Source organism: Perca fluviatilis, chromosome 21, assembly GCF_010015445.1.
Source record: "Perca fluviatilis chromosome 21, GENO_Pfluv_1.0, whole genome shotgun sequence".
In the NCBI taxonomy this organism is placed as follows: domain Eukaryota; kingdom Metazoa; phylum Chordata; class Actinopteri; order Perciformes; family Percidae; genus Perca; species Perca fluviatilis.
In genome coordinates, this window is record NC_053132.1 from 31,106,137 (window position 1) to 31,121,383 (window position 15,247).

Sequence of the window (15,247 nt, forward strand, 5' to 3'; positions counted from 1 at the left end):
CTGTCAGGCTGTGGCGGGACCCAGCGCGGCCGACAGACGTGAACCGCCGTCAGGTTGAGTCTTCTCTTACGAGGGCCCCTCTCGGAGCTGTCCGAGGGCCCCGTAGGAGCCTGGAGTGCTGCGCCAGCTCAATCTTAGTAGTGGACAAAGTGAAAAGAGCAAAGCTGCCATCAGTCTCCATTATGGGACAGCGTTGTTGCTCCGCTGTCGTGTTCCTGTGGTACTCCAAGGGAGATGCTGTCTCATACATCATCAGGGAACAAAGGGCCTGGCCGGGGGGGAGGCTGGGGAGAGGAGGTGGGAGGAGGTGGGTCCTTCCTGCCCCTGAGACACACACACTCCAACCCCCTCTTCAAGTTCCACAGTCATCATCCCTACACTGGGCCCCCCCAGACTTCTGCTCAACTTGAGGTTCATTTTAAGATTATCTTCCAAAATGAGATATCTTCTCGATATCCAACTGCGCAAGAATAAATATCCAAACATATCAGTATGTGGTTAAAGGATTAGTCTCAGCTGGCAAAATGAGTTTCAGGTAAATCATCATGAGATATCTGTGGCCAGACACAAGGTGTGGAACCCTCAAAAAATAAAGCACTAATGGCCAATGGTCAATGTTGCTGATGGAGAATGAGGCTGTGCCTGTGCTAGCATCAATGTGTATCTAAATGCACTCACATCTGATACCGTCTGTAAGAGCGTGTTTTTTGGGGTATTTTTCTGTGTTTCTGGGTATTTCCCGTATTAACCTTTTAACCAGCGATGACATGTTTTGTTAAACACAGAACACCCATAATGCATTTTGATTAACACAATGACTGCAGACCCAGTTTTCAAAAGACAACTAAACTCATAGACCAGTGTTCATCAGCTGCTGCAGCAGCATCACACTGGTTTATATTTAACACGTGCACCAGTGATGCTGCAACTTAAACAGACTGTGTTTAAACTCTGTAGTAGACCTGTGAGTCATCAACGGTGCATGGCGCACAGAGGATACAGATTGGCCAAAAACAGCACAGCTGTTATGTTCACTGTTGGTGGTTCACCAATGTGTAAACCAACCTGAAGCAGGAGTTCGACGACCTTTTAGTTTCAATATTACACACCGACTATGTGCTTGCTCTACCATAGACAAATGAAAAAGAAATGTTTCCACTGCAATCTGATAAAGAAAAGCATTTTCAAACAAATATCCCATGTACTCCAAGCAACCAATTATGTTCTGCTCAAAAATACGCGAGAGGTCAAGGGTCAGGGATGGCCATTCCAGATGTGTTATTTAACTTGTACAGTATTTGCTAGCTGGTGCTTTGTATGTAATCCAGCAGGAAAGGACAGATGTAGTGGGTCTGTGATCGACAACAGCCTCTGGCTGCTGAATGTGACGAGCAGTACATTAGCATAGCAATGGGCTGCTTTGCTGTCACTACAGTAGCTCTAATCAGCCCTCCCCCATTCACCGCTGAGAGTCAGAGTACATCAGCTGGCTACATTTTGCTTTCCATCCACGCTTTGCCAGGGCTTTTCTCTCTTAGAAATTTAGCTTTCACAAAACAGTCTGAAGAGGAGGTAAATCTGGAAATGCTGGCAGAATAGTCTGTTAAACTGTGAGGAAAAGCTGCTCTTTTACACATTAGCGTGTGCAGGTGTTGGGAGTTCTACTGCACATGTAAAAACAAGTGGTTTAAAGTGTTAGTCTGCAGAGGGAGCTGTGTGAAGTCTGATTATTTTCCTCAAGTGATGCCACTTAAGTCAGTGCTGGTTGGGGCTGAAGACTACAAGTTTGAAAATGCTGATATCTCTGGTTCCGCTGCAAGTGATCCTGTCTATCCAACACACACCCTCTCCCAACTCGTCAAATACTGACGCTTGGTGAGCGGCCCTTAGCGTCAGATACCGACACACAAGGCACTCTTTAGCGTCTGTATGGGACGCACCGGGCATAGCAGCAGCTCGACCGCGGCGCTGTAAGAGGACATAATATGAAGAGCAACAGCTGTAGTGAGTAGCAGCGTTGTAGTACTCAAGATCGGTCTTGGTCTCGAGACCGGTTTCAAGACCACTTTTTGAAGGTCTCGGCCTCGTCTCTGAATCAACCGCATCTTTACTCTGTCACATCTTGGTCTCAAATAAAGACGACTCTGGATTTTATTTCAAGACCGGTCAAGACCACAACTGCAGGGATATCACTAAATTGCCTCTGCGTTGGCTAATTGTATTTATTAACATCATTACTATGATTGGATGTAAGACTTCTGCTTGAAATGCAACCAATAACTTGACTCATATCTAATTTGAAATTTGTTACTGTTAACCCCCTCTCCTGATTTTTTTTTTTCAGGTCTTGGTCTTGACTCGGTCTCAACCCCTCAAAGTCTTGGTCTTGTCTCGGTCTTGATACACTCTGGTCTTGGTGATGACTTGGTCTCGGTTAAAGGAACACGCCGACTTATTGGGACTTTGGGGGATAAAGTGAATAAGACAGAGTTCAATAAGTCCATACATATCCTTCTCATCTCTGTGCGTGTCCTAACTCTGTCTGACGCACCCACCGCTAGCCTCCGCCCAAGTAACAGTGCTTTGCCTTCTGAGAATATGGTTCCCAGTTTGTATACGGTTAGAAGATTGCTGTGTGTCATGTGACCTTGTTATTTGTACACGTAACTATACAAATCACAACATGTAAATAGGAAACTTATTGGGAGCAGTAGGCTAGATGGAGCCAGTTACCTCCAGGATCTGGGCTAAGATCTGGGGGTGCGTCAGACGGAGTTATGACACGCACGGAGATGAGAAGGGTATGTATGGACTTATCGAACTCTGGGGGATACGGTGAATAAGCTAAAGTCCCAATAAGTTGGCGTGTTCCTTTAAGGTGATCTTGACTACAACACCAGTGAGTAGTATGAAATACTAAAATTAAGGAGGTTGGTTGGGATGGTATTTGGGTCCAACAAAACAGGACTTTCACCCAGGAGGTCGGGGTTTGTGTCCAGTTCTTGTCCCGCGTGTAACTTAAACGTAATTTTTTTTACTTTACCCACGATCTTGTCCTAACCCTAACTAAGTGTATTTGCACTGCACGCTAAAACATTACGCCAAGGGGTCCCAACCCAGAGCGTGAAAGAGTGACACCAAAGGCTCCTGACCAAGCATCACTATTTGTTGAGTTTGGTGTTGCTCCATTATGAGTCCAACAATGTTATAGGAGTGCAAGAGTACACTTTAATTAAATGTTTATGTGTGTGTGCGTGTGTGTGTGTGTGTGTGTGTGTGTGTGTGTGTGTATCTTTCTGTAACATTTAATAAGTCAAAAAGAACAGAAATGTTATTCTCAGGAATTCTGGATTCCAGAAGATTTAGTCAAACATGGGGCCAACATGTGAAACTGCCAGTACATCTACGGAGCTAAGGGCATGTCTGAAAAGAGCTCTACTGTAGATATGGCTCAGTTCAACGCCAACACTGCAGGCAAACAGCACACACCACCATGAGACATACTGGAGTCAGACCGTTTACACAAAGGTAATAGTTTCTATCAAAGTAGCAACAGCAGTGACAAATGGGCTGGTTCCGCCCCATTGTTTTACACTTTACTCATGCTCCTCTGAGCCCTGACTGATAGAGATGCAGTTGATTTTATCATCAGCTTTGGACATTGAGATAGTTTGTCACAAACCCGTGTTTCCTTCAGGAGTGTGTATCAGAGGAGCCAACAAAAGAATCATTATATAGACCAAATAACAAAGAACACATAACTAGTCACTGAAAGTTTACCGTTTGAGACTTTGAGTCTCCATGTTAACCCTTGAGGTAAGACTGCATGTTTATCGTGTTTTGGCAGGAACAGCTAATGTGTCCTATCAAATTCTACATTTAGGGAAAATGATCCAGGTGAATTGCTTTATGTGGACATCTACAGTGAATTGAAGGTAAAAACTAACGTGAATACCACTTTTCAAAGTTTCCATAATTTATTCCATAACTATTCAACAGTTGATTGATTCACTTATGTTTATCACTATTTATTCATATGATCATTTATTTCAAAATATTGAAATAATACATATATAATTTGAGTGCCTATAATATATATATATATATATATATATATATATATATATATATATATATATATATATGCATTCAAACTAGCACATGAATTAATCAAAATTAAACACGTGATAATTTACAAGTATGACAGACATTACTTATTAATTGAATTAAGTCATTGAAAACGAAAAAATGGAAAACAAGACAATATACGACAGATAGGTTGTCGATGTGTTTACGTTTGTGTGTGTGTTTGTGTGTGTGGCATTGTCGGTCATCATTCCTAATCCAGCGATCTCAGGGGTGGTCAGGGTCTGCAGCCCAACCATAAAAGACACAGTGTGCGTGTCTGTTACAAAAGAGAGAGAGAGAGAGAGAGAGAGAGAGATGAGATAGTAAAAGTCCAGCCAACTCGGTGCAGTAACACAGTCAGCGTGGTTGGATCACTTCATCTGGATGCGATGTGAGACCTATTCAAACAGAAAGCAGAACTACAACATCAATTTCTCTCAAAGTTACTCTCCCAACACCAACTCTTAAAAAAAAAAAAGTCCCCCACATGACATACATATTTTCCCTTGAGTAGTTATTAGCATTTTGGATTATGTTTATTTTTATTAAATACCAAGTGTGGACTGGTAGCTGGAGAGGTGCCAGTTCACGTCCGAAGCACTGCCAAGGTGCCTTTGAGCAAAGGCGCCGGAATCCCTTGGGGTGCCTGTCCAGCCCCCTCAGGCATGGGGAAGATGGCGATGTCCAGGTATCCAGTGACGAGTTAGAAGATCCAGGTAGAAAAACGGACCCAGACGGACGTGGCGATCTTAAAAGAAAACAGAGCAAAAAATAGGTGTTAGTCTGGGGACAAGCAAAGAGAAGTAGCAAAAACTAGAGACTATAGTACACTAGAAATTTGTTTTGCCTTGAGGTACTATACCATGACTGGTAACAATAATCTGGCATTGAGTCTCTGGAAACATGGAGTCTTTATGCTACAGGTTATGAGGAGATAGGATCCAGGTGTGCAACTGAGTCCAATCACCGGGGCCCGTAGTTATCAAGCCTCTGAGAAAGAACACTGCTAAGAATAGACTTAAGAGTAAAAAAAATTCTTTGCTCAAAGCTGCACTTAAAAGTTAGTTATCAAGCATCTCAGTCGTAATTTAAGTGGAGTGTAGGACTATATCTTGTCAGTCTTACTTTGCTGTGCCACAAACAGGATATTAGATGACGACACAGGCATAGACCAATCACTGAATAGATTTCCTTATTTAAGAATATTCTTAGATAAATTCACATTGTATGGTGAAATTTGAAGCTTGGTTTTCCCAGTTAAACCAAGAGCAATGGAGAAAACATTTATCACAACGGCGGGAGAACACAAGCATTACCAAAGTTTTACACTTTACACAGAGGAGAAAGTATGTGGGAGCTTTAAGGGGCCTTTCTTATGAATAAATGCTAATTAACATGGAAATATGCAGTAAATTACATATTATGACGGGCGCAAAATGTTTGTGCATCAAGAGCCCACCAAGAGCACCTTTCTATAGAATGCCTACAGAACAAACATTTGCATTTTGCTTTTCATGGTTTTGATGAGATTGGTTGTGTAGGCTCACAGTCTACTGACGGACCTACAAAATCCCCAGAAACCTCTGTCTGAAGAAAGCAGCTTTTTGATGGAAAGAACAAATATTGGCATTGCATCGTCTACTGCTGCTTCCACTCAAGTTATGCAGACATTTTTTCCGGCAAGCTAATGAATTTTCATCTTTGGCCTGGGTTGTTAGCGTTCTTTGACGGACAACAGAGTTGGCTTCATTCTCAATGATGGCCTGATTCAATGAGGCCACAGGGGGCAACAAATAAAGGACTTCTCATGTTCTCAACCGTGGAACACATTGCGAAATAATGACAACTCTGATGACAGAGAACAGGCGGCGTATTGACTGAATACAAAGGACACGTTGACTGGTCACACTAAGTGATCCATAAGCAGCTGTTAACATTGTCTCATTGTCTCAATATGCTGATTCCAGAGGACAGAGGAATGTGTATATGTGTGTGTGTGTGTGTGTGTATGTGTGTGTGTGCTTGTACAGTCACACTTGTATATTTGTGCATACTTGAATGATTGTGCATTTACTGTACACCTGTGCTTCCAACTGTGTGCATGTCTATTTACCTATAAACATTATGTGTGTGTCCGCCAAATGTGCATCAAACGTGCGTGTGTCTGTAGGTGTGTGTGTGTTTGTATATTGCTATGCAAATTGTGGACAGCTAGAGAATCACTTGTTCCATTCAGAGTTCCTTGGCTGCAGCTCTGAGGAAAGCATGGTGAAGCTTGCTTGACTTCTCTGCAATGTCAGTCATGCACATTTTAAACAGCCAGGGAATAATGTTGGCTTTATGTCCGAGGAGCTGCAGCAAATACAAATACCATCTCAGACAAACAGGGGTCTTTGCAAACTTGTCCTCAGTGAATGCATAATTTCAAACAATATTGTTTCATGCAACTTAAACTCTGGATGGTGAGATGCCCTTACAGCAGATAGCTCCAGCAAAGTTAAAACTACTGCATAGCTTAGGGAAAAATTGGCGTTTAATCAGACAAACTATGACTTGCATGTTAGTCGCCAAAAAAAGATTGATTTAATCTACAATCTGTTGTAGGGTTCATTGATGATGTCTTTGTCCACTGGCCTTCTTCAGCACCATTGGGCTGATGTAGAGTGGGTCACTAATCTACTAGTCTCGCATTGCCAGACCTTCCTCCACCGTGGCGCGGAGGAGGAGGGTCTGGCTAGTCCACACAGCATTCCGGGATGGGAGAAAAACGTGCTCTGGTTTATCGGTATTTCTTTAAACCAATCACAATCGTCTTGGGCGGTGCTAAGAACCGGGAAAAGCCACGGTGCCTCTGCAAAATAGCCTCGGGAAGGAACTTGTTTTGGTGGAACATGCGTACGTTCAAAAGTAGTTTTAGTCGTGCAACAGAAAACTCAGATTGGACAGATAGTCTAGCTAGCTGTCTGGATTTACCCTGCAGAGATCTGAGGAGCAGTGAACCTTAGTCCTCATAAATCGACCGGAATATAACGGATATCCTGCCTAAATGTGTGAAATCCGGTGGATTTTCGGTCGACAACGGGGCAATCCTTGAAGTGGAACATCGAGGATTTAGACTACTAATCTATTGACGCCTAGACAACGGTGTGGTGCTCACTTTGCTCTGCCTCCTGCCATTATAACACTTACATACTTTTTACCATTTAAAAAAAGTATTTTCTTTTTAATTTATAAAACATTGTGTCAATCTAAAGTTAGCTTGCTGCTATGTGGGTCACATTTATGCTTGTCATTTCAAGTGTGACAGATGAAATGTAGATGCAATGCCATATGCTTTTGTTTACACTTAGTGGAATGGTGGAAGGTAACTAGGTACATTTATTCACTATACTTAAAGTAACAAGCCGACTTATTGGGAATTTAGCGTATTCACCGTAACCCCCAGAGTTAGACAAGTCGATACATACCCTTCTCATCTCCGTGCGTGCTGTAACGCTGTCTGACGGCTCCAGCATTAGCTTAGCCCAGCACAGATCCTGCAGGTAACTGGTTCAACTAGCCTACTGCTCCCAATTGTGACAAAGTGACCAGTAACGCCAACATGTTCCTATTTACATGTTGTGATTTTGGGATAAAGTCATGGCGTTAAAAAGCGTAGGACATGAGACACAGCAATCTTCTATCCGTAAAACAAACCGGGAACTATATTCTCAGACAGGCTTGCTGCCGATATCAAATCACCCGCAAGTACTATATTCTTCCGCCTGAGAATATAGTTCCGGTTTGTTTCACGGTTAGAATATGGCTGTGCCAGTTACTTTTTTTGTACACGCCGACTTATTTGCTAAATCACAACATGTAAATAAGGAAACATGCTATTATTTTGTCACTTATTTGGAGCAGTAGGATTACTAGAACCATTCACCTGCCTGTTCTGTGATGGGCTGATGCCGCTGGAGCCGTCAGACAGCTTTACAGCACGCACGGAGATGAGAAGGGTATGTATCGACTTGTCTTACTCTCGGGGTTACGGTGAATAAGCTAAATTCCCAATAAATCGGCGTGTTCCTTTAAGTAAAAATTTGAGGTACTTGTACTTTACTTGTAATTTTCATGACATTTTCTTTTTCTACTCCACTAAATTTCAGAGAGAAATATTGTACTTTTTACTCCACTACATTCATCTGTTACAGCTTTAGTTACTAGTTACAAATTAAGATTTTTGGACACAAAACACATGTAGTTTATTATAAAATATGTTTTATTATAAATTAAATTACCCAACAATATATAGTCCTGAAATGATAAGCCGATTAATCACTTAGTTGGTTGACCCTTTTTTCTAAAATGTGAGAATTTTTCTGCATTGAGTACTTTTAATTTGAATACTTTAAGTAAATTTTTGTACTTTTTGTATTTTTTACTAAAGTAAAGGATCGGAATACTTCTTTCACTACTCTTTTACTGCTTGTAACTCAACAAACACACACAATGTCATCTGGTCACTGTACCTTAGCAAGGATATGGCTTAGGTATCACTGTGTGACCCAAGTATGGAACTATAAAATACAATTTTGCGCATGAAGTGCCCAGTGTTTAACATTTACACTTACTCATATTTATCGGTGTATTTTGTGTAGTCCAAATTAAATGTAATGATAATGAAATGTATTAGTTTTGACACTATTCACCTTGGTGGGAATTGGATAAAAAACTAAATTTGTGGTGTTGCCTATTACTACTAAACAGTTTTTTTCCAGCTCCACCCACTGAGGTTTAGCTCAGCCAATGAGCTGATTGCTGTGTCCACGCCAGTGCCTCTAAGAAATGTTTTAGGTTAAAACTCCAATCTGTTGAAAATAGAATAAATAATTGAACAAATGAGTTAGTTCATAGACTACCTGTCTGGGATATCAAATGGAATTAAATTAGTTTACCACATCCCTTATCTAATGACGACGAGTCTCTAAGCAACACAGCCTCATCTTCTAGATGCAATGACACTGTGTGTATGTGTCAACCACACAGAAGAGTGTGTGTGTGTGTGTGTGTGTGTGTGTGTGTGTGTGTGTGTGTGTGTGTGTGTGTGTGTGTGTGTACCTATAATGAACTGGCCTGATTATTTCTCAAGAGGATATTGCTTGCTTTGTGTTTATCACACTTGTCATGCAGAATTCATCATAACACACACACACACACACACACACACACACACACGCACACACACACACACACACACACACACACACACACACACACACACACACACACACACACGTAAAGAGGTACTCAAACCTAAACCCACCTACAACTGTGCCAACTGTTCATTTGCACTGCATGTGAACACACAAACATGGACATGGGCACGCGTGCAATCAGTTCAGTACATTTGCTCAGACAGTATTTGTGATCCTGGTGACTCAGCCCCATGTTTAAGAGTGTTTGTGATGCGGGTGACTCACCCTGTGATTTGTTGTTGGTTTAATCACATAGAAATAGAAAGAGAGTAGAACTGATATTGCCATTCTAATCAACATAGCAGGATGGTCAGCAATACTGTTGCCAGTAAGTCAAACTAGTGATATATCATAATGTAACATAACGACTATCAAAAATCACCATTTTCTCTGGAACTAGTCAAATGACCATGGCAAACAGTTCAAAGTTATTTCTACTCTCATTCTATTTCTATGGTTAACCATAGTCACTTCCTTCTGCTCCAGAGGGCAGTGACAGGCAGAGAACACTAGCTTAACAGCTTTTTGGATTTTCCTTGAATGATAATTGGAGCCTGCGAAGTTACCTTATCTTTATTAAAAAGTCAGTGAGGCTTAGAACAACATTCTCATGGTCGTAGCAATGCACTGAGTATTTCCTCATACCTCACTGATGAAATACGTTGATTGTCCTTCCTCCCACGATGACCAGTATGAGTGTTTTCTGGCACTTGTATCAGAAGGCGACCCATAACAACTGTTCAGTTGTCAGTGATAAATTGTAAGATTGAATGCACTTTGTCGAGCAAAGGCTGCTCTATTCTATTACTGTATACAATAATGTAACTTGAACTCTAACTACTGCTGTGCACAACATTTCAATTCATAATGTTTGCATTCTGCAAGTGCTATTGTTTTGGCCCCAGTCCACAAACATACACAAAAGCACATATTTTCAAAATGGCTTTTTATGGTGGTGTTATTTATTTATCTATTGATTGTTCCTTTATTTTACTTGGGAGTTTTATTCATTTAATATATTCAATTAAATTCTGTAGCCTACCTTATATTGTGCAGGTTTACAACAGCTACAGTAGGCCTATGTGCTAGGGGCCCATGAAGTGCATTCATCTCTTGCAGAACCAAAAATATCTCAAATCCTTATTCTAAAGAAGAATCTCCGTTTACAATTCTGAGGAATTATAGAGTGAAAATGGTGCAGTAAGGAGCAGTAGGCTAATAGAGGATGTGATGTGCGTTAGACGGGGAAGGTTGCGGAGAGTTCAATGGCCTGTCCGTTTTCCATTTGCAGCTCCGTTCCATCCCCAGTACATCTGGGAAATGTAGTCTCGCTAAACTGCAGGCTTAGTTTTTTTATTGTTTTGAGTCTGTTAGTATAGGCCCTAATCTTACACAATCGTACACGCATTTCTGTTGATACAATGTAGCTGTGCAGTGATCACTGTTGATGTTTGAACACAAAATAGTTTACTTTTACATTATTAAACTCCATATCCCATGCTGCTTTGAGGTTCTGGCGCACGCTCAGTTACCACGGACGAGGAGGCGAGTCGGGTGGGAAATGAGTGGAGGGAGGGAGGCTCTTATCTCGGCGTAAAACTAGACATTACCACAATGAATCTTGGTTTGTTTTTATTAAAGTCGCTATTTTGTCTTTTTTGAACGTTGACCGTACAGCTCCGGAGCAACGTTGGTGACACTGGAGGATTTGCAAGGCGTTTTAACACCCATTTTACTTCGGTCGGAACATTGCCCGACACACCGATAACGGTTATTTTTTTTCCGCAGACAGAATGCCGCGGGACAACAAAACTCCTCTTATCCAGAAAATAGCAAAGCAAGCCTACGTCACCTTTAAATGCTTAAAATCTTCGGCCAACGGGGAGAATAAGCTCGTTGCGGACCAACATAATGAACTAATCTCCTTAATGACCGCGGTCAGGGCTGCTGACCTGAAAATTGCTCCCCGGAAAACCAAACGGAGCTCCGGGGCAGCGGGGCTCCACAACCCCCCGGTCACCTACATGCACATTTGCGAGACGGAGGTGTTCAGCATGGGGGTGTTCCTTCTGAGGACCGGCGCCTCCATACCGCTGCACGACCACCCGGGCATGAACGGGATGCTGAAGGTCTTTGAACGTTACACCTCATGTCTGTTGTGCTCTGGCCTTTTGTAGACTGTGTGACCCACTCTGTGTTCTGGCTCTCAAATGTTACTTTGTGCTAGCTGTACTCGACAGCTAGCTAGGGGAATGCATACGACTACGTCTTAGCACACACATTGAGACGTGACTTAAAACTGATTTATAGCATAATAAAGTTCATACTTTTATTTATTTTAATTCATCCATTGTTATGGGCTAAACGAATTGTAAAACTCCATACGTTTTTCATGCTCTTTGAGTTTACCTTTGCCAAAACAGAGGGGAGGCAACTGTAAATTAAGAGTTTATAGTAAATGTAGTTTGTAGTTATTTTTCTATCCCAGAGAGTATGGAATATGTTAGGGTTGGGGCCACCATGGCACTGTCACTATAACCACCACTTTACATACACACATGCACTCTTGGCACAGCCAAGGGCCCAATGACATCCTGGGCCCCTGTGTACACACACACAGATGACACCCAGAACATAGAACAGGCCATGCACTGGTGATGCAACAATATCAAGCCTGGATTACCAACCCGGCAACTGTGGTGGGGCCTCCAGACCCTGGGGGAGGGGCTTCAAACCCCCCAGCTTTACTGCATGCCAATTGGTTTGGTAATTTGATTAACTGCACATTTGCTAAGGAATTTGTATCACTGAACAAAATCAAGTAAACTGGGTCAAAATCAACCTTTTAAGCTTATTTGAGTTATTATGCTCACATTGTGCATATTCCGGAATAAGTTGTGATTTATCAAATTATTGCAAATAATATATTTATATATACATTTTAGGAACACCGGTTGCACAGGATTTGAAGGGAACTTGTGTGACAGGGTCTACACACAATGGGGGTCAATAGGGACCGACATTAAATTGACCATGACCAATGTGATAAACTCAATTGATTTGTGCAGATCACTTAATTTATTAAATTGATTAAGTAGCAACCAGAAGTAACCAATCCACAATTTCTAATGTTTCTCAGTCACCGTTGTCTCGAAACCTTAATATCATTTTATAAACTTCTCTCATAAAACGAAAGAATGACACCAGAAATGAAAAAAAAATAAATGTCATTTTGTGATTAATTATAAGAATTCTATTTTTTTTTTTTTAAATCAAACTTAATCCTTGGCGTGAAATCCTGGTAATTTCAAGAAAGGAGTGATATTTTAAAATCAAGGGAAACCTTCAGTCATGTTATGCATACTAAAGACAATACCATCATCTACTGTCGTCAATATGAGAATCAAAGGTAATCTAGGTACAGTGAGAGGAGCAGGTTTTTATTTCTAGTGGTGACAGCAAGACCTCACTTTACACAGCAGTGTTTTCTAATAGCCACATTAACAAGTCAGTGCCTTGTAAGCCTTGGTCACCTATTAGGGGTGGGGGAAAAAAATAATTTGATACAGCATAGTATCGCAATATTTTCTGTGGCAATACTGTATCATTACACAGTCGCCAAGTATCAATCTATTATTAGATATGTGTTGGTCAGTCTGTCTGCTTGACAATCCCATTTTGCAGCAATACAATTGAAGTGAGATGAACAAACAGAGACATGTATCCTTTTAGATAAAACAGATGTTGACAAAGTTTCCTTTTGGGGACATCATTTGAAATTGGGAAAAATTTGAAGTTGGGAAAAAAGGTAATAAATAGCATTATATCTCAGAATATTGGAAAATGTTTCAAATCGCAATAATATCGTATCATGACATAAGGATGGTGATGATATCGTATCGTGAGGCCTATTTTAGTACTGGTGTTATCAGTAGGATTTTCTTCTGACTCTATCACGTCTCTTGTTCAGGTTCTCTACGGGAAGGTGAGCGTCCGCTGTTTTGACAAGCTGGAGGATACCCTGACAGTCAGCACCGTCCCACCTGATTTCGAGCCTGCGTTGGCTCCGTCCCAGATGGCCTCCCAGTGGCGCTCCGTGCTCCGCTCCGTCGTCGAGTACTCGGAGAACAGCGGACCATGCCTTCTTACTCCTCTGCGGGATAACCTCCACCAGATCGACACAGTGGAGGGGCCGGCTGCTTTCCTGGATATCCTGGCACCTCCGTACAATCCAGATGACGGGCGGGACTGTCACTATTACAAAGTCCTGCAGACTGTGGCAGAGGGGGAAACGGATGAAAAGAGCAACGAAGAGCAGCAGGGAGAGGAGAAGGAGAAAGAAGACGTGGCATGGCTGCTAGAAATCCCTCAGCCAGAGGACTTCTGGTGTGGTGGGGAACCCTACCCAGGCCCTGCGGTTTCTTTCTGAATGAAACCTCTGATCAGAGGAACTATTCTGCCATATATGACAATGATAAAATATTCATATCTTTCCATCCACAAGGGGAGACATAGTTTTTTCCCCTGTCGGTCATTATTACCTGGGACTCAAAGGGATCTGTTGTTGCCTTGCTCAGGGATGCTACAGCAGGGCAGAGGCTTATAGAAACAGGGACTTCAACTCTGACACCCTACAGAGAATAGGGACCAATGAACTGCCTTCCACAAATTGACAATAATCTCGTCAGTACTGAGAAAAGAGTTGACACAAGGAATTTGCATTCCTAATATGGTATATTTTCTTTGGACCATTATGTTGCCTTGTACACACATGAATGTCTTTAGCCAAATGTTCTGTAAATGGCGAGGTGTCATTAGGATCTCTATCTTCACATTGAGGACTTTCACATTGTGACGTGTCTTAATGCCAAAATCTGGGGCTCAACACTGACCTGCCTTATTTGCTCTACACAAATAAGGCAGGTCAGTGCTGAGCCCCACAATGGAATGTATACTTATTAAGAGTGCCATTTCTATTGTAAACACTCATTTCTATTTCCAAAGTACACACACTACATTATATAGTCTAGTCTAATTGTATTTTGTGTTTAACTTATTCCAGATTAGATGGTTCTTAACAGCTCTGGTCAGTTAAGGGACACTAAGATGATGTTGAGCTACTTCTACATATTCTGGGATGTATTATACGGTCATTTCACCAACTTTAACTTGATCCAGAGTGGTATGGCCTATATAATGCATCATATTTAAGACTGACCAAAGTCTTCAAACCCAGTCCAAAAGATAGTCTATAAAAAATATTTTAAAATGATAGCTGTGTTAGAGAATTTAAAAATGTTATAAAGCCAACACACTTTCTTTTTTCTTTACTACCTTTTACATGTATCTTTAAAAATCTTATATCATTCTAATCTGTATGTTACATTACTTTAGCTTATATTTTTGCAGCTAAACAGCTCCTTTGGCCTATGTTAGACACACAGGTCTATGTACCAGTTTGACTCTAGCCGCAACTCGACACAAGGTTCTGGGGTCTTTTACGTTCCTGCGGTCGAAACATGGCTAATGATTCCGTTACTGTGATGTTGAATGTATGTGGGACAATAAAAAAGATGGGAATAATCATGGAACATGTAGTTTGTAGTCCGGTCGTTTTGTTGATTTCTTCTTCAGCACAACGACCTCCGGGGCACCGACACTGGTTCAACGTTGTGGCTTGTAATTTACCTTTTCATACAGTATATCAGCAAAGTTTTCCATGGGTCAAAATAAGTTCAAAGAATACAATTGGATACATTTTACTAAAACCACCATTCTAAAGTTGAATACGTTTTCAATTTTTCTTCAAGGTCTGTCTAATCCTTGTGAAATTACGAGATGTCAATAGACCTATTTCATGGCAGACATGTTGTCATAGGCAA

General features: G+C 41.4%; 1 protein-coding gene and 1 long non-coding RNA gene across 2 annotated transcripts; one reads left to right on the forward strand and one right to left on the reverse strand.

Moving 5' to 3' along the window:
• Nucleotides 1-4,420: 4,420 nt before the first annotated feature.
• On the reverse strand, nt 4,421-10,584 carry LOC120551778. Its single transcript, XR_005637917.1, has 3 exons — nt 10,011-10,584; nt 4,682-4,876; nt 4,421-4,526 (listed from the first exon to the last, which is right to left on the reverse strand). It is a non-coding gene; the product is annotated as an uncharacterized LOC120551778 (long non-coding RNA).
• A 574-nt stretch (nt 10,585-11,158) lies between these two features.
• adoa (2-aminoethanethiol (cysteamine) dioxygenase a) lies at nt 11,159-14,962 on the forward strand. Its single transcript, XM_039789356.1, has 2 exons — nt 11,159-11,494; nt 13,336-14,962. Exons 1-2 carry the CDS (start codon nt 11,159-11,161, stop codon nt 13,792-13,794), a joined length of 795 nt encoding a protein of 264 aa, XP_039645290.1. The 3' UTR covers nt 13,795-14,962.
• The last annotated feature ends 285 nt before the right edge of the window (nt 14,963-15,247 follow it).

What these genes read in the sequence shown, in the direction of transcription:
- adoa (XM_039789356.1), top strand. Translation starts at nt 11,159, where the DNA reads ATGCCGCGGGACAACAAAACTCCTCTTATCCAGAAAATAGCAAAGCAA. An exon ending in GCATGAACGGGATGCTGAAG is followed by an intron (nt 11,495 to 13,335) that starts GTCTTTGAACGT and finishes TCTCTTGTTCAG; the next exon opens with GTTCTCTACGGGAAGGTGAG.